Below are 20,265 nucleotides of genomic sequence, written 5' to 3'. Positions count from 1 at the left end.
TGGAATGCCCGGATGCCTCTTCCGCACACTTTTTCATTACCCGCGGGGGCGGCTAACTTGATTTATGTGGATACATCGGTGGAGGGGCCGGTGTGGCACCCTTCTCAGTTACGTCCCTGGATTTGTCCACCTCATGAGAGGCCTCCTCAGGTTCCGAAACAATCTCCTGAGGACGCCTTTTTCGGTAAATTTCAAGCGCTTATGCGCACCAACCCCATGAGGGAATATTTCAAAGGGCTTTTCAAGGAGATATGTCCACCTGTCCCTCCGGTGGTTCCGCCAGCGCCTCCCTTGCCCGTGGTGCCTCCCCTTGCTCTTCCGCCTTTGCCAACATTGTCCCCAGTGGATAAGGCAGTGCCTGACACGGCTCAGCAGGATCCTGACCTGTCAGATGACCCTCAAGGCGATCAGGACAACGAGGACCTTCCCCGCTCTATCAGAGCTTTTCATGACCGGGTACAGGACATGATGAGTTTCTTAGATGTTCCGGTGCCCGAGGCACCCGCTCTGCAGGAGGGCATGCTTTCTGGGGCGTTCACCTTGTCTCCCTTGGAGCATACTGGCCTGTTCCTGCAGAAGGACGTTCTGGCCGAGGTCCGAAGAGTTTGGGAAAAGCCACACTCGGGACTTTTTGTCAATAAAAAGATTGACGCGAGGTACAGGCTGCATTCTTCGGAAGAAGTGGCCTTGTCGTCTTGTCTGCCTCCCTCCTCCACAGTGGTGGCTGCGGCTACGTTGCAATCCCGACCTGCAGCATCCTCTTGCGAGACGGTTACTCAGGTCTTGGGAAAGGAGGACAAGCTCCTGGACTCCCTAGGGAGGAAAATCTTTGCCAATTCGGCCTTGCAGCTCAGGCAGGCCAATGCAGAATTGATTTTGGCAGGAGCTAACATGCAGATGTGGAAAGGTCTGTCGGAGTTTGAGGAGCACATTCTGGTCGAGGAGTTGGAAGACTTCAGCGGTGGCCTTTCCGATGCCAGGGTCTTGGCCCAGGATCTCCTGGAGGCTGCGGCTCATCACGTAGACACCTCGGCTCGGGGTCTGATGCTTGGGGTTGATACCTCGCGGCAAGCGTGGCTGCATGCTACTAAGTTTTCGAAGGAAGTGCAAGACAAGGTACCGGACCTTCCATTCGATGGTAAGGAGCTTTTTCACTCTTCTACTGATGTAGAGCTCACCAAAACCAAGGATAGCACTCAGACGGCTAAATCATTGTCTGTTCTGGTTAAAGGTCCTTTCAAATCCCAGAGATCGTTGTCCGAAAGTCGACCTTCCTCTGGTTTTAGGGGCTTCCTCGACCGCAAATCTCGCAGAGTGGATACTCCTGCAGGGAATAACTGCCGTAGACAACAGCATACGCGGTTTTTCTCCCGCTCCTCAGCCTCCTCATCAGGTTCAGGTGGCACCGCCACCGATAAGCCTACCAAATGTGGGTTTTCTGGGCTCGCACGAGACCCCGGTGGGAGGACGCATTGCGTCTCATTGGGAGGCGTGACAGACCATCACAGAAGACAGATGGGTCTTGTCAGTCGCTCGAGCGGGCTTCCGCTTACCTTTACCCCCTACCCCACCCCTCAACCCTCCTTTTCAGCTGTCGGGCTCACCCTCCCTCAAGGCCGAGGTTCAGAAACTTCTGCACCTCAGAGCTGTGGAACCCGTTCCCCTTGGAGAGCGAGGGGAGGGCTTTTACTCCCGGCTGTTTACGGTGCCCAAACCCAACCAGGCTAGCCTGTGCATCATCCTAGACCTTTCCCATTTCAATCTTTTCCTATCCCAAGAGAAATTCAAGATGATCACGCCCTTCCAGATTCGCTCCTCTTTGCAGATGGGCGATTGGCTCAGCGTGGTGGATCTTCAGGATGCGTACATGCATATTCTGATTTGGAATCCACACAGGAGATACCTCTGCTTCTCTTTGGGAGAGGAGCACTTCCAGTTTCGGGTGCTTCCTTTTGGCCTCAGCTCGGCGCTGTGTGTCTTCACGAAGATGATGTCGGTGATTGTGGCCTATCTTCGTCTCCAGGGTATCCATGTGTATCCTTATTTGGACAACTGGCTCTTATGCAGCCCTTGTCCGTTGGCAGCAGTGGGCAACCTCCAGTCTCTCCTTCAGCTCCTGTTCCATCTTGGGCTGTCGGTGAACTGGCGGAAATCCTCCATGACGGTCTCACAGGACCTGGTCTTCCTGGATTTTCGTTGGAACACGATCGACTGCCGAGTGTATCTGACCGGGGATAGAATGGCGGATCTGTTGGCCACGTGTCAGATGTTTGCACAGTCGGAGAGCATGACAGCCTGGTGGTTCCAGAGGCTTCTGGGCCTCCTGGCCTCGTGTGCACTGGCTTTTCCTCTTGCTCGTCTCAAAATGAGACGGACCCAGATGGCTCTTCGGAGTTCCTGGCGTCAGGCTGTGGACCCGGATTCCAAGCAGATAATGATTCCGGATTCCATGAGAGTGGACCTGGACTGGTGGTCATCTCTCAGCAACCTGTCGGTGGGCGCAGGGTTTCAGGACCCAGCCCCCATGGTGACAATCACGACGGACTCCTCCCTTTTGGGGTGGGGTGCAACGTTAGATCTTCTTCAGGTCTCGGACCTCTGGTCACCTCAGGACAAGCTCCTGCACATAAATCATTTGGACTTCTGGCAATCTTTCTGGCACTTAAGGCGTTCAGACCGCTCATTGTCAACAAGGTGGTCCACATAAGAACGGACAATGTGGTAACAATGTATTACATAAACAAGCAAGGGGGAACAAAGTCTCCACCTCTCGTGGACCTGTCCATCCAGATTTGGGAGTGGGCCGTGCTTCATGGGGTCTGGCTGCTTGCAGTGCACATACCGGGCCAGCTGAATGTCACAGCGGATGCCCTCAGCCGGCGGACAGTGGTCAGCTACGAGTGGGAGTTGAAGGCGGAGGTCCTCTCATGGATTTTCTCGCGTAAGGGCACACCGGAGGTGGACCTCTTTGCCACAGCCGTAAACAAGAAGCTTCCTCAGTACGCCTCCAGAGGAGGGCTGGGAGCCTCCTCTCTGGGGGATGCTCTCGAGATTCCATGGCACAAAATGAGAGCTTACGCCTTCCCGCCTCTGCCCTTAGTTCATTGAGCAATTTGGAAGTTGAAGAACTCTGTGAACTGTTCTCTTCTACTGATAGCCCCGTGGTGGCTGGCCAGGTTTTGGTTCTCAGAACTTCAACACCTGTCGGTGTATCCGCCGATCAGGTTACCAGTAACTCCCGATCTTCTTCACCAAGGGGAACAACAGATGTGGCACCCCTCCCCACAATCGCTCAGCTTGGCGGCATGGTGCCTGAGTTCAAGTCTTTAGAGCATTTGAGTTTGTCTGCGGATAACATGTGCATTATCCAGGCAGCCAGGAAACCCTTGACCAGATCTCAATACAAGAGTAAATGGCTCAGGTTCTGTCATTGGTGTTTGGAGAAAGAGTTGGATCCGAGGGTGGCAACGATTGACACAGTGCTGTCCTTCGTATCCTCCCTAGCAGAGTCAGGGGTTCATGTTCTGTCTTGCAGGACTTATCTCTCAGCGGTTTCCGCTTACCTTTCTACAGACCTGTGTTCTTATTCTCTAACTAACGCGGTGGTGAAGAGACATTTTGCTGGCTTGACACGCCTCTACCCTCCGGTTCGTAGTCCGCACCCGCCTTGGGATCTAAATGTAGTCCTGATGGCGCTGTGCCATAAACCCTTTGAGCCAATGGCTACGGTTGACCTCAAGTACGTGTCCTGAAAAGTGTCCTTTCTGGTCGCCGTTACATCAGCGAGGAGAGTGAGTGAGCTCCAGGCATTGTCGGTGGAGCATCCTTTCTTGGTCTTTCACAAGGACAAGGTAGTCCTTCGGACAAACCCGGCTTTCCTACCAAAGGTAGTGACCGAATTCCATCTGAATCAGTCGATCTCCCTTCCGGTCTTTTTTCCGAACCCTGCCTCAGAGGCTGAAAGGGTTCTACACTGTCTTGACGTCCGAAGAGCTCTTAAGTTCTACCTGGACAGGACTTCCGAGCTCCGGAGTTCTTCTCAACTTTTTGTGACCTTCGGTAACCCTCAGAGCAGGCCGGCGTCTAAGGCATCTATTTCCAGATGGATTGCCGCCTGTATCAGGGAGTCTTTCACCGTCCAAAAGCTGACGCCTCCTAAAAGTATCCATGCACACCTGGTGTGGGGCAAGGTAGCCGCGGGTGCTTTTCAGAAATATGTTCCCTGGGAGTCCATCGCTAAGGCAGCTACTTGCGCCTCCCCATTTGCTTTCTGTAAGCATTACTGCCTCGATATGAGCTCTAGAGCTGACGCTCAGTTTGGTCAGGCTGTGCTAAAGAACCTGGTTCAGTAAGGGGTATTTCCATCCACCCATAGTTCCTGTAAGGAATGCTTTGGAATCTCCTACAAGTATGGAGGAAAGGGGACGGGATGTAGGAGTATTACCAGGTTACTCACCGTAGTGACCACCCTACTCCTAGTCCATAGTCCCATTTCCTCCATACGCCAGCCCACCGTCCCCTCTAATAAGGTTCCTCTGTTATTGCTAATGGGTCTTTGACCCTGCAATAGGAAAGGACTGATGGGCAATGCGCGGGGCGGAGCCAAGGTGGTCGGGGTTACGGCCGCGTGCCGGGCCCTGTGCAGGAAAGAGAGGAGGGACACATTTTTGAAAATAATTTGGATGCTTTTTACAAAGTGCTCCGGTCCCGTCCCACAGGACAGAGAGATGTCCCACAAGTATGGAGGAAAGGGGACTATGAACTAGGAGTAAGGTGTTTTCCAACCCGGATTGGTATGACAAAGTGGCTAATACATGACCAGTGGGATCGTGCGCACCCACAACCTTGGTTCTATTACCACGGCCGTCTAAACCGCTGTGCCAACCCACTGGCTGACAGACATTATCCAACATCTCCTACGGACTCACCCTAATCTCAGCATGGGGGGCAGCGGCTTCAATTACTTGAAAGCCTGGTGCGGCCGGCTAAACCCCACGAAAGCCACACAAACAAATCCTGTTTTGTCGGCGCACACAACCCCTAAGCAGGACCGTGTTTTGCATGCTCGGCACCAGTAACAAAACATTACCCCCCTGATTATTATGGAAAAGATTGTAAATAAAAAATACCACCAGTATACCATGGCACGGAGGCCCAAAGGCGGCCCGCGTTACCGAAATGTAGAAAATCGCACCACGGCCTGACCCAAATAAGACACAGTTTGTACCGCAATAATAAAATGCTGGAAAACCCAAATTACAATGTTCCCTGACACCTGGCGCTGAGACCCGAAGACGGCGCTGTGGCCTACATTTTAACATATATTCGTTCCAAACATTTGACAACGGACCGAAACACAAACGGAACACGCACGCACAGAAATCATTACAATTGGCGCGGCGGCCACCAACGATGGGCATTTCATTCCACGAGGCGCGGCTGCCCCTTAAAACAGTTTAAAACATATACTTGTCAAAACATTGAGTCAAAATATTGCCATGCAATCATCACCATTGGCGCGGCGGCCACACAACGCTGGGTATTTACTTCAACGTGGCGCGGTGGCCTCGTAAATACTTTACAATATATGCATGCCACATCTTTGCGGTGCTGACCTAAAAAGCGCCGGCGATCCAACCAAAGCGGGGCACATGCAAAGGTGTCAATTTTTTTGAGGAAAGTCTCTATTAACCACCCCATCAACTCATTAATAGTCTCAGACCCGGGGATCGTAACCAGTGTTTCTTTGTGTCGTCTTGTTTCCAAGGCGAGCACGTTGCCACTGAGCTATCCTCCCGAGAAAATGTCCTTCGAGCCGGATCTGAACCAGCGACCTAAGGATTTCTGAAATTCCACTACAGTCCTCCGCACTACCAACTGAGCTATCGAAGGCCCTATAAGACCATTGACCCGTTAGCTTCGCGATCCTTAGAAATGGTGCGGCGGGCACGAAACATAAAATATGAAAAATGACAAACCGGCCTTTCATTGTACGCTGCGCAGCGCCCCCTAAAACGTTCACAATATGTGCCACAACATAGCATTCGAGACACAATTGCGCCGTTGCCGGCGATCAAAAAGAAGCAAGCTGTACTGGGTACATCCAAGCCATGCTACATTGAAATAAACCCCCCGCAGCACGGCGGCTGCTCAGGGAACACAAAGCAAAGGCAACATTCTCAAATACCTCTCATACCCACGTGGCACGCGACTGCACAGAGAACGCATAAAGCGAAAGCAAGACGTCCAGGTAAACCACCCGCGATGGTACCCGCCCCGGGGACACATGATAAATCGACTTATGTTATCATCACACGGCGGGAACTGCTGGGCTAAGAGACTGATTGCCTGCAGCTCCTGCCCTTATAAGCGTCACCAACGAAACCCGACCGGAAGCCCGGTCCCTGGGGACGCCTCCTCCGCCTAGAAGTAGGAAGAGTAGAGGGTAGACCAACCCCCAAAAGGGAGTGGCCAGAGGGGACAGCCCGTTATGTAGGCTGTGCCTCTAGCGCCCCCTACGGGGGCTGGTCAGCCTCTAAACCCCACTCACAGGTCTCAGAGACGCAGCAGCCTGCACCGCTATCCTTCCGACATATAAATGCAAATTGAGTGTGCAATCCAAAACGCAGCAGATCTGGTCTAATTAGTGCGTGCCTCAGCGGACCCCGGGCAGTCACTCCAGCGCCACTATGTACAGCTGGGCTGCAGCTGCCATTTTCACCTGGTGCCACAGCGCAGTTTCACTTGGTGGTACATCCAGAACTGGTCACTTAGAGCAATGTAACTTCAGGCGGTGCCTCTTGATGTCTTCAGCAGTGATGTTGCCGATTTCCAGGCGTCTATCAAGTCGTTCAGCGTACTTTTACAGCATATCTTGGGCACATGTACAGAGCTCACAAAAGGTGCGTCCTCTTCACATGCCGGCTAGCTCCCCCACCCCCCACTGCATTTGACAAAGTTAATAGAAGTAAGTTGTGGAAAGTGCTGAGGGCCTTCGAACTACACGAGAGGAATGGGGCTTGTGTTAGATCAGGGTCAGATGGTCACTTCACGTCTTGCTTTTCAATCCAGGCTGGGGTCAGACAAGGGTCCGTCCTTTCCCCGATTTTATTTTCCCTATATATAAACAGGTTATGTAAAGTACTAGTAGACTGTCAGGTTGACATTCCTAAAATAGGAGGCATGACATTGCCGGTTCTAGTCTAGGGGGATTATTCTGTCCTCATAGCTCGTTCCTCTAGAGCCTTGCAGTGACTAATTAACAGTTATGTAACAGATATGGGAGAGTTGGACCTCCAGGTTAAAAAATCTGCAGTCATGTTTTGTAGCCCAACAAGGAAGAAGGGGAAGTTTAGGGCCATGTGGTACAAGGCTGACCATTCTGTGGTTGGAATATTTCGATTACGTGGGGGGGGGGTGCGCTTATCTGAGGCGTTTTGCCCTGAGGCTCACTTCATAAAACAACTGTGTAGATAAGGCAATCACTCTGGGGTATTTTTCGCTTCATGCAGCACCTTAGGCAACAGCCACTAAAGATCATTAGATCAATCTATATGGCTAGAACCAGGGGTATGGTAAAATATGGTGCAGCTATCTGGGGCTATGTGAATCAGAAGGCCATTCAATATGAAGAAAAATGTCTTCTGAAAATATTGTTGGCCTTACCTTTATTGGACCCATATTTTGCAGTCCACAACAAGCTGGGCTTGACTTATATTACAGACGAGATAGCAAGTGAACCCATCTCGTTGTGGTTCAGCGTCTGGGCTGATCCCAAGGCCTCGCTAACCCAGCACTTGTTAAAGAATATTATGAGGCAGCACGGTGCTAATAACATTAAATGGTTTCTTTGTATTAAACAAATGCTGCAGAATGGACATTTGGGGGGCATTTCGAGGAACCAAGGCCATTGACCATGGTAATGGCCTGAGAGGGGATGTTTTGCTTCATGAAGAGAGGGAAACCTTGGAGATGGTGACACCCTCAAACAGACGTTTCATGCTACTGGCCACAAATGACATTAAGGAATACTTGGTTTGGTCACACAAGAGATCTCAGCGATGCCACATCACAAGAGCATGTTTTAATTGTCTAAATCTGGGACAAGTTATAGCAAATAGAACAGGATTGAGCATCCATGCAGGATGCCCTTTATCTGGGGCTGGCACACTTCCTATCGTTCTGTCCTTGTATGCAAGGCTTAGGAGGTAGCTTTTGGTTCCCACGCTTAGAGGGAAACATTTCTCCCAGTATCGCCGAACGATTTTTTTTCTGTTGATGCCGGAAACCCCCCTGATGGCTTGACTTTTGTCGATTTTCATTAACAGGGTACTAAATCTCTGGCAGACACTAATGCAGGAAAATGACGTTTTTAAGCAATAAAGATGTGTGGGGTTATATATTTTTGATTTAAGGGGGTTGGCCAAGGGGTTTGTTTTAATGTTTTTAAATGTGGTATATATGTCATTGAATTTTAATTGGTTGTTGTACTTTTATAGATATTTATATCCAAAATAAGTTTGATTGATGGGATATGAGGGATGGCAGTTGTATGCAGTGTGCACGGAAGTGCGGGTTCGGGTGTTTGAGGGGGGGTAGAGTTGACACAAAGAGAGGAAACTATTTTGAATCACCTTAGGGTGGGTCATGCGGGGTTGGCGGGATGGAAGTGTTTGATGAGTAGAGTTACATCAGTGGCATCTGCGGCTTGCCCAGAGACTGCGTCTAATTATATGTTGGATTGTGTGAAGTTTGATGTGCAGCGGGAATTACTCAGAGTTCGGATGAGTGGCATTGGGGTAGTTGTACAGGGGTTATCTGATCTGTTCAGTTGGAAAAGAGGGGTGGTGAATGAACAGTGTAGGTTCCTGCTTCAGTTTGTGCGGGAGACTGGGAGGTTGGATGAGATCTAGTGAAGGTTGATGGCTGATTGGTGCTCTTCTTGGCGAACATCATCTTAATAGATGGAAATCGCCGGCTTCAGATTTCTGGAGTCATCCTAACAAGAAGAAGAAGAAGAAGATTGATTGATTGATTGATTGATTGATTGACAATTCCTGCCCTTCTTACAATTTAGAGTGAATAATAGACTTTCTGTGGTTCAAAGTACTATGCGAGTGGTGATGTACTAATCCTGTTTATTAAAAAGAGATGTGTAGGTCTTCCATATAAAATAAGATGTGCACATTTCCCCGGCACCTAGAACCCCACCCTAGCATTCTGCACAGCTCCTGTAGCTCAAATGGGGTGTCTAGGGTTTCCATATTAGATGACATATATGCATTTCATGTAAACCTAAACATAATCCAGGTGTAAGTCAGTCCTACTAGCATCTCAACCCTTTGCTGGCTAAGAATATTCAAAAAGGGTGGTAAGTATACTTGAGGATATTTACGTCCGGTCATATAGCACTGTGAGCTGAGCACTCGTTCTTTCATCTGTGTGCAGCCTGCTAATGCATGTTTGAATCGCGGCAGGGCCAACTCAGCCTTTCATCCTTTTGAGGTCGATGAATTGAGTACCACGCTGTGGGATAATAATATCCACTGTTTGTTCAGCGCTTCGATACCTGTGGGTTTGTAGTGCTATATAATAACGAGTTATTATTATTAGTTATTGTGCTCAAAAAGCAAAAAGCTATTATACCATTTGAGCTGCTGTTTTACAAACAATAAAATAAGAATTGTTTTGATTGTTGCATTACTTTAATAATAACATTTCGTGCTGTATGTATTCATAATGCATTTCTTTCTGTTGTAGGACTGCATGTTCCTTTTTAAAGAGTACCAGAGATGTTTCCATAGTGCAAGGAAGCAGACTTTACAAGCTGCAGGGGATAAACCTTTTGAAGTTTCGGAAATGTACATATTTGGGAAATTTGAAGGTTTCTGTAAACGATTAGAAAAAGTATGTATAAAGATTCTATTGTTTTCAGTTTATATAATCGTAAGGAATTAATTAAATGGAAGCCATTGTTTGTGTTTTACAATCTTTGTGATATGTACACATAGAACAATACAAAACATGTATATCACTCAAAACATCCACAGACAATATAAACAATTGTACATCTGTAAAGAGCAATCTACAGGCATCCCCACAGCCTCCTTCTCCTCCCAGAGAAGGCCTTGGTGTGACCCTCATGAGATGAGTCCATTTCGCTCACAAATCAGCATCCCACATTAATAACTATCAATTGGATAACCAATATAACAGGTTACTATTAGGGAGATGTATCATGTTTATTCTTCATGCCCTCTCCTAGCGAGACACCTAGCTCATTTGCTGTCTTCTGGACCCTTTTCTTTCAATCCTGGATGAGTGAAGCCTTTTTCCACTCATTCATTCTTGTGGGCTGTCTTTTGGAACTCTATTTCTTTGTTTTCTACCTGTACTATGGATTCTGTCTGCTCCATAGCTCTTAAAGGCATCTGTGTTTTTACTGCTGCAGCGCAGTGTTGCTGGGGACAATTAGGGTCCTCCTTTAACATTCCTTTTCTACATCCTCGAGTAACTACAGTTCTTAAGGCTACTTAGTATCTCTCCCAAAACTCTATAGTCTAAGAGATTGGCACACACCACCTTCAGTGGAGTGCCGAAAGGATACCTAGTATTCCCCTTCTCTCTGCTCCTGTGATTTTCTAGTCACATAGACAATCTCCTAGTTATGGCTGGTGGCAGTGGACATGTTCTACCAACTATTGTGTAGTTTCTTTACTGAAGTAGTGCACAATAGGGGAACGCAAGTACAAACTTGGCGCATTCCTTCTTTTTTTGCCATTACTAGCATGGTTGTTCTTTGTTAGCCCTTCTACCATTCTGGGAGGGGGAGGTCAGTGTGTGTTTTTTGCCTTTGGCACAAACCCTTGGGTATCCCCGCCTAGGCACCATAGTGTCTGGGCAGGCATGAAGTGGGGGGGAGTCTTCCACCCCCCTGTCCTTTGCCTGCCAGAGTGCCTGAATCAGACCAGCTCCCACAGGGGGTCTGGCTGTCCTGATTGGACAAAAGCCCCTTTCTGTAAAATGCTGAGAGAGATTGCAGAGGAGTGTGTGCTGGAACTGTATAAAAGGTGAGGCTTCTAGAGTGAAAAGCAAGTCGACCACTGTAAACTGAAGTAACCAAAGAAGAAGACGACCAGAGATGCCTGCAGACCCTTTGCAACACCGTGAAGCAACCACTGCTGACCCCGTTTTCTTTGTGACAGAGGAGCTCCGAAGAGGACGACTCCTTCCCTTTGGCTGGTGGGAACAACCAGTCGCAAGAGGAACTTAAACTTGAGCTTTCTCCCGAGGTTCAAGGAGTTTCCAGAACTGTGGAACCCAAATACCAAAAGACATGCTGCACATTTCGAGTCAACTGTTGTGTAAAGGCTGAATCTGGCCAAATCTTTGCTGAACTCCTAAGTGGATCCAGAGATCCGATCCAACTTGCCCAGACCCCCTCATCAGAGTGTGGGACTGCAGGAAGCGAAGAAGATTGACCGGGCTATTCATGTCCTTTGTTGGTGCTGCAGAAAAGGCGCCAAAACCACAGAGTGAACCAAGAGGTTGCTGAAAGCTGTGCCACAAGGCTTCCGTCGAGACTGCTGATGAGAGATCTTGTCCATTGTCTTGCCTTCAGTCGTCAGACAGAGGAAGTAGGAGGTCAGGTCCGTAGCTACAACATCGCAGAACATCCAACACGAACATTTTCTTCTAATTTAAGGTACTGTGGGGAAAAAGGTATTGCTTACCTGATTCCAGGAATCGCTCCACAGCGTTGTAGTGCACCTAGAGATGTCCAGGGTCACCCCCTTTTACCTCCTACTCAAGCTGCTGCTTGTGTCACTGCATCAAGTCCTTTTACAGGTCTCCCTTGTTAGTTGTTAACTTGCTGCTTCTATAACACTTGAGACTGGAAGAAATCCTCATGAACTCTTTGTATTCTGCTGCCTGTCAAGACTTTGAGCCCTATCTGAACTGCCTTTAACTAGGGTTGAATTTTGGACTTAAAAGACCTGCCGTGCGAAGAAACCCTCTCTAGAACCTTGAACCAAGTTAATGTAACACTAGCTAACCATTTTCCTCCCTTTAAGTGACTTCACAATATGTGTTTGCCGAATAAATGTATTACTGTATGAATCGTTAGAATCCACAGGTGCGCGTAATAACCTATAATACGATAACATTGTTTTTTCCCTTCCTAACGTTGCTACACATGTAACTGCGAACAAACACAAATGTGAAAGTGCCCTTTGAAGTGTATTCGCAAGTATTCCAAAATGTGCTAGTGTAAACGTCTGAAGTATTTAACGTGATTCTGCTGTAAATATAATAAATATGTACTTTTATATAAATTATAAGTGTAAATTATAAGTGTTTCTTTGGTGTGCATGTCTAACTAATGTTCAGTGTACTTTCCTACAGCTCACATCTTCATCTTCAGATAAGCCTGACTGCTCTGCCATTCTACCAAGGTCTGAGTTAGCACAGACTGATACTAAGAATTGGAGATCTACAAACCACTGGGATAGCTTACTAAAGTCTTACTACCAGTAGGACTTTAGGAAAACTCCCCTAACAGTGGTGTTACAGTTGGTGGGATTTGTGTAGGTTAGATTACATTGATTCCTCTTTGTATTACACTCAAAGAATCCATTCTCAAGGCCACTGTACTGTAAAGTACTAAAACGATGTCCAGTATGGAAAACTTTAAGGCAGAAGCTAGTATGTATCTTACTGTTGAAAACTACTTCCAGAATTGATCTAGGAGATAATGATGGTCAAAGTGTAATTCTTAGCCCTCAACTTCCAGAAAATGTGGTAGATGATGAAATGGAGGAAGATGGAACTGCTGATCCAGCTCCCCATCTTCTAACCTCACTCCTACCTGTTCCTAACATGTCAGCTGAGCTGGTTCTAGAGATAGAGAAAATGAAAATGCAGCTTGAATTTAGAAAACTGGAGAATCAGTCTGAAATGAGAGACAAAGAAATGAGGAAGAAACTGCAACTCAGGGAAAAAGAGATGCAGCATGAACTAGAGATGAAAAAGTTGGCCCTTGATTCTACTTCTGTTTCAGAGTCCTCTTTGCAAGGAGCACTCCAGAAGCAGGAAGCCTTATCTCCCCAAATATTTGTTGAGTGTGTATGATGTGAAAACTGATATTCTTGATTGGCTGAGTAAATTTGAACTTACATGTAAAGTACAAGGTGTTTGTGAACATTAGTTTGTTCCAAGGGTAAGCTCTATGTTCCTCCAGAATGGCTGTGATGCTGTGATGGAGTTGGATGAAGTTCATGGACAAATAAGCAGTTGGTAAAAACTGCTCTAGTAACCAGGTTTGGGAAGACCCTTCCCCAATACCTAAAACGGTTTAGGGGCCACAAGATGAGAGCTGGTAACTTGTAGGCCACTTGGGTGTGTGAAAGTCTGAAAAACCTAGATGGGTGGATTAAGGGTTACAAAGTAAGCTGTTCTTAAGGTATGATGAGTCTGTTCATGCTGGAAAGTATTTTTGATGCCTGTTCCCCAGAGCTGAGATGGCATCTAGCAGTTGCTGCTGACTTGCGGGTAGCCAACAGGGCTACTCACAAGGATTCTGGGTCTCCTCACAAGAAAGAAGAAGGGGACAAGCATAATAAGGATGAGAATGATCATTCCAAAAATCCCCCACGAAAATAGGGCCACAAACATAACAAAGGTAAATATCCCCCAAAACAACCTTATAGGGCTAGTGAAACCTCCGGGCCCAAACCAGAGGGAGGTTATCAGAAACCCCCATTCTCAAAAGACATTGGGAAATGTGTGGTTTGTCGGTCTGGTGACCGTGTGAAAGGAGATCCCAGATGCAAGGGTAAACCTTCAGGGATCCCGTCTGTCAAATTAGCATTCACACATGATGTTGATATACCAATGACAGGGGCTAGCTTTCACCCTCAAGCTGAACAACCCATTGGTGTTCAGGCTAGAGTTTCTTTAGTGTCTCTGGGACTCTGGGAACAACAGAACATTGAGGTCTATAATTTAATTTATGATAATACTAAAGAGTAATATAAAGACAGTGTACTTGTAAATGGCCAGGACACCCTTGCCATTAGAGATTCTGGGGCCAGTATAACTGTGGTAGATGAAAGTTTCTTTGAACCTCAGGACGTTGCTACACCTCCCAAAAGGCTTACCAAGTTAGCAGGAGGCCCAGTACAAATGCGCCCAGTACTGCTAGCTATCATTAAGTGTAGCAAGATGACTATAAAGATACCTGTAAGTGTTCAGTCAGAGGTACCAGGCAAGGTACTGTTGGGCAATGCTTTGAAGGCCTTAGGTGTAGTCTCCAACACACCCAAACCCCCCTCTAAGAAGATAAGAGAGTTGACAAGGAAAGCCAGAGAAGCAGCCTTAAGGGATCTTCCAACTGGGACCAAGGGGAAACCTAGATTCTCAAAAGGAAAGAAGGGCCCCAACCCCAAACCTACCACAAGGAAAAAGGTTCCTGTTAAAAATCTAGAAGTCACTCCTGTGACCCCACCACCAGCTGAGGCTGAGTTGGTGCCAATGGAATACCATAAAGAACCATCTTCTGATGAGTAAGAGGAGAAGGAGATACAACCCTTTCTAGAAGTTCTTGATCTAAGAGACCATCATGAGCTGCAGACTTTGCTTGCCGAAGGTGGACCCTCATGGAGAGACTTCAGTAGGGGCCAAAGAGAGGATTCCTCTCTAGAAGGTCTGCATCAGCATGCAGCTTCACACAGTGAAGGGCAAGACCATGGGAAGCATAGGTGATACTGGGAGGTTGGACTTCTCTATAGTGAGCCTGTGGAGTCTATTCCAGGAGACCCAGGAGACTGATGGTACTCTAGGAATTGAGACCCTAAAGCGGTTGCATCCGACAGGGGGTCATGTTTTATGCCCCACTACATGCAGGCCATGTGGAAAACCTATGCGGTCCCCTACAAGTTCTCAACTGCCTACCATCCTCAGATGAATGGGTTGGTAGAGAGGTTTAACAGAGCAATGTTAAACAGAACAATGAAGAGCTTGATTGGAGCTTTGGCACTCCTGATGACAGAGGCTGCTGAGAATTTGAGTTTCCAGATCAACAAGTTCTCATCGTGGTCTGAGGGCCTTACAGGACAAATAGACAGGACCCTTCAGAGCTGTAGGAAAACTTAGAGAGGTCAACTATTTTGTAGACTTGGGCAACTCCAAGGAGCCCCCAGAGTCTTTCATGCCAACCGTCTGAAGGCTTATGTTTCCAGACCACAGGTAGGAGCTTTGCTCTTAGCTTTTGATCAAAAAGAAGAGGATAGGGAGCCTCTCCCAGATCTTCTAAAGGGACACCCTTCAGATGGGTCAATAAAAAGGGGTGAAACGTTTTACTAATTTGAAAGTGCAAGGCTAGGAGGAGTGCAAGGCTTTGTTAACTCACTTTGTCAATCTGTTTTCACTTACATCAGGCTTGACCCGTTGGGGCCAACATGACATACACACTGGTGCTACTTTACCTGTCAAAAGCAGGGGCTACAGGATGTCAGATAATGTGAGGAATCATATAAAAGAAGTGGTAAATACGATGCTTGACCTTGAAGTGATTGAACATTCCACAGGGCCAAGTTGTGTTAGTGTAAAAGGCAGGAACTAAAGAACTTAGATTATTTGTGGACTATAGGGCATTACATGCAGTTACCAAGACTGATGCCCATCCCTTGCCAATGACAGATGAACTGATGGAGAATATGGTCTCAGCAAAATTCCTCAGTACTTTTGACCTGACAAATTGTTATTGGCAGATTGCCATGACTGACCAGTCCAAGGAGAAGACATCATTCTTAAGCCCAGAAGTCCTGTACCAGTTAAAGGTCATGCCCTTTGGTTTCAATAATGCACCTGCCACATTCCAGAGATGTTCTGAATGGGTTAGAATGGGTTAGAGAACTTCTGCATGGCAAACTTGGATGACATAGCAGTGTTCAGCCCTACCTGGGAAGAACATCTTGATCACCTGGGACATGTGTTGCAGGCCAATCTGACCATCAAAGCAAGTAAGTGCAAAGTTGGTCACAGTATAGTGGTCTACTTTGGTCATGAAGTAGGAGGAGGGGACATCAAGCCTTTACCCAGCAAAGTACAGGCTGTACAAGACTGGGCCACACTAACTACTCAACCTCAAGTAAGAGCCTTCTTACGACTTACTGGTTATTACAGGAACTTCATTGAGAACTAGGGGTTCATAGCTTCTACCCTGCATACCATATCCTCTCCCAAGTACCCTAAAACAGTCAAGTAGAATGAGGACTGTGAAAAAGCCTTTCAGGGGTGAAAGAAGCCCTCTGTAAAGCTCCAGTGCTGATAGCTACAGATTACACTCAGTCCTTTCTAGTCCAAACTGATGCTTCCAACACAGGGATAAGAGCTGTCTTGAGCCAATTTGATAGCAAAGGCAGGGATTACCCCATCTGCTTTATTAGTAGAAAATTAAAAGATAGGGAAAGATGGTGGGCACCGATTGAACATGAATGTTTTTCAGCTGTATGTCAGACTTGATGATGCTCTCGCCAACGTAGGTAGATGTTTGGAAGAAATAGGGATATGGTTGGCACAAATCAAAGCTGGCTACAACTCAATCCCAAGAAAACAGAGATGATCCTCTTTGGAACAAAACAGCTATTGGAGGAGAATAACAGCCCGCCAACACTTCTTTTCCTGGGCTCAAAGCTTAAATATCCGTCTAGGGTTAAAAACCTGGGAAGCCCTCCTGGGCTTGTTGAAATCGAACTTGTGCCACCATATTTGAGCCCCCAGCCCCTTGGGAGACCGTAGCTTCCCCGATCCCTCCCGACTCCCTCTTCCCCATTCCTCACGCCTACTACTCTGATAGGTCATATCTCTGGTCTTCACTGTCCTTCCCGGGGCAGCTCTCTGCGGCAAAGGGCCCCAAAGCAAAAGGCGGCTCCTACAGAGGCGGCTCCCTATCATGTCTGCAGGTGTCAGCAGGGGATGCCAGCAGCCAGCCGTCAACCGTCAACCAGCAGCTACTAAGTAATGTAGGAGTGGCCCGGGTTAGGAATTGAGCCCTCACTCTACCCTGATAACCCTGCCACTTAGCAGACTCTCAGACTTAGGTGTGTTTTCTCTGGTATTAAAAAATTGCATTGTGAAAGTATTTAAAGTTGCATTGTGAAACCTAGGCCTTTTTCTCCCAATATATTGGACTCTCAGACTTAGGTGTATTTTCTCCCTTATTAAAAATTGCATTGTGAAAGTATTTAAAGTTGCATTGTAAAAGTATTTAAAATTGCATTGTGAAACCTAGGCCTTTTTCCCACTATACAGGACTCTCAGACTTAGGTGTGTTTTCTCCGGTATTTAAAATTGCACTGTGAAAATAATCAAAGTTGCCTTGTGGAAGTATTTAAAATTGCATTGTGATAGTAGTGCCGTTCTGTGGTTTTTCTGCTTTCCTAGCAAAGCATTCATCTAACTTTACTACAATTATCTGAGCTCCTGTCGTCTTGTCAAAGTATTTACTACTGTCTCGTCTCTCTCTGTCCCGTCTGCTTGTAACCCTTCCTGTGTCCTTCCCCATTGTTGTCCTCCTCCTCCCCCTTCTTCTTCTCTCCTCTCCCTACCTGCTCTGGTGCTCTCTGTCTCTCCTATCTTTTCCAACTGCTTCTTTATCGACTATCCTGCTCTCCTCACTAAATCTGGCAGGAAGAAGTTTAAAAAGGACATCCTGGTCTCTAACCCAGGCCTCCCTATCGCTGACACCTATACCAGCTCCTCCAGGCAAACCCTCACCGACATCCATTTTGTCGTTTCCTCGCTAGACCTATGGACTCTTCATATGGTCTCTGTGTTTTCTCCTTTCTCTTCTCCCATTAATGGTGGCATCCGATGGGAGGCCCTCCTGGCCCCCTTCCAATCCTCTAAGGTCATCATTAATGTTTACCTGAATGGTACTGTCTTGGTCCAAGGTCCTCAGGTCAACCTTCTCCTCTTTGATAGACGTTTCCTTCACCTCATCAATTTCCTTTCCTCTCCTGCTGTCCCCTCTCTTTCCTCCATATCTTCCTTGCCTCCCCCTGCTGTCTCCTCCTTCCTCTTCTGCCACCCCCTCAGGTTTCTTCTGCCCCTCCGCAGGGCGTACCTCTGATTTATACACCTCCCCGGATGTCTTTCAAGGACAGCAACCTTCTCCATATTGCCACTCTGAACTCTCGCTCTGCTGTCAAAAACTCTGACATTTGCTGCCTCCTGGAAGAACTGGACCTCGATGTTCTCGGTCTCACCGAGACATGGTTCACAGCCAGCTCTATCACAAGCCTTGACACTCTCCTCCCTGATGGCTACAATATCTCTCTGCACCCAGATCCAACCATTCTAGAGGGGGGTGTAGCCCTGATCTTTCCTGAGTGGATGCCTGCCTCTGTCATACTACGCAGGCCTACTCCACTTTCGAATTCCTCGTCTGCAGGCTCTCCCTCTGTCCTGGCCATTCCCTTACTGTGGCCACCATCTATCGGCCACCTGGTCAGATCTCCTCCTTCCTCTCTGAGTGGGTGGACCTCTCCTCTTCCCTCCTGGTCTCAACCACTCAACTCATTCTTCTTGGAGAATTTAACATCCGCCTTGATGCTTCCTGTCCTTCCTCTGTACTCTTTTGCTACCTCTGTGACTCTCTCTCACTCTTTATTCTCCCCTCTGGCCCGGCTCACTCTGCAGGCACACTCAGGATGTTCTGATCTCCTCAGACTGTCCCCTTTCTACCTCTCTCACCACTCCTCTCTCCTGGACTGATCACTTTCTCCTTTCCTCCCGGCTCACCCTCTCTACCTCTCAGGCCAAGCCACCTCCAGCACTGCCACCTACCTTTGCGGTTATCCAAACCATGAAGCGTGTATCAGTTCAGCTTTCGCCGCCACTTTCTCCCTCTACCCCTTTGGCTGACTCACACCCTGACAAAGCCCTTTCCATGCTCCACTCTGCTATATCTGATACCCTTGATGTTCTTGCCCCTGTCATGAGGATCTGCGTGAAGCCCAAAGCCAAGTGCAACTCCTGGTACGACTCAGACCTCATCACCCTCAAACCCAAGTGCAGGGTGGTTGAGTGGAAATGGCATCCTTCCGGTACTCCCTCTGACAAACTGGTCTGCTGCCTGCTCCAAAGGCAATACTGGCTCTCTGTCCCCACCTAAAAGAGAGCCCACATCCAAACCCGCGTCTCTGCGGCACCTAATAATTCAGCCGAACTCTTTAAAATCTGCAAGGAACTGGCCAATCCTGCTTCAGTCTCTACCTCTCCCATCCCCTCCAAGACCCCCTTCACAGCTCTGGCTTCTCATTTCATCTCTAAACTCAGGACATCCTGTCCTCTCTCTCTTCCTCTCCCCCTCCTCCCTCTACTCCCTGCTCTTCCTCTGGTCCTTCTTCGGCCACCTCTCCTCCCTCCTTCTCTGCCTTTTCCCTGTTCTCCCCAGACAAGGTTTCTAGACAAGTCTGATCTATGAAAGTTTCATCAAAACAGGTTCACCCCTGTTCCTCCAAAACCATCAAGGACCACATTGACACCCTGGCTCCTGCTCTTGCTGAATTCTGCAACCCCTCCTTTGCCACTGGAGTCTTCGCTTCCCCTCTGAAGCACTCCCTTGTAACCCTCTTCTTAAGAAACCCTCGGCCGACCCGTCCTGCCCGGCTAACTATCACCCAATCTCCATCACTTCTTTCCTGGGCAAACTCCTGGCCATCTCCCAGCTTATTCTTCACACTGAATCTGTTAGCTTTCTCCATGACCATCAGTCTGCCTTCAGAGCTGCCAGAAGCATGGAAACTGCTCTCCTGAACATCCACAAAGACCTGCTCTCTAACCTTGATTCCAACATCCCCTGTGTCCTCATATTACTTGATCTCGCTTCTGCCTTTGACATGGTCAACCTGGCTTGGCTGACTTCTTTCCTATCCAATCGACCCTCCCAGGTACAACTTGGGTCCTTCCTCTCCTCTATCTCTATCTCTACCTGTGGTGTTCCCCAGGGGTATAATCTCTCTCCCTGGCTGTTCGACCAATACCTGGCACCTTTTGCCCACTGCATTGCTGCCATCTGCCCCAACTTTCAGTGCTATGCAGATGACACAGAGCTCCTTTTCAGGCTCCCTTCAGCCACCACTTCTTCTCTTATCTCCAACTGTCTGTCTGCTATCCAGGAGTGGTGTGCTGTTAGTGATCTCCTCCTTAATGCCAGTAAGACTGAGATTTTCCTCATCGGCACACCTGCTCTCTCCTTTC

The 20,265-nt window shown here is 47.9% G+C and overlaps 1 protein-coding gene across 1 annotated transcript in view; it reads left to right on the top strand.

The window, feature by feature from the left end:
• The window catches only part of DNAH8 (dynein axonemal heavy chain 8), an 8,835,797-nt gene that overhangs the window by 1,489,681 nt on the left and 7,325,851 nt on the right, over positions 1-20,265 (top strand). The window contains exon 12 of the mRNA XM_069608756.1: positions 9,760-9,906. Coding sequence (XP_069464857.1) covers positions 9,760-9,906 — 147 coding nt within the window. The remainder of the gene's footprint in view (positions 1-9,759; positions 9,907-20,265) is intronic.

The sequence above is a fragment of the Ambystoma mexicanum genome, chromosome 4q (genome assembly GCF_040938575.1).
Source record: "Ambystoma mexicanum isolate Mex_15411 chromosome 4q, UKY_AmexF1_1, whole genome shotgun sequence".
Classification (NCBI taxonomy): domain Eukaryota; kingdom Metazoa; phylum Chordata; class Amphibia; order Caudata; family Ambystomatidae; genus Ambystoma; species Ambystoma mexicanum.
Note: the sequence above shows the minus strand (reverse complement) of the source record. Positions and strands in the feature narration are given on the sequence as shown.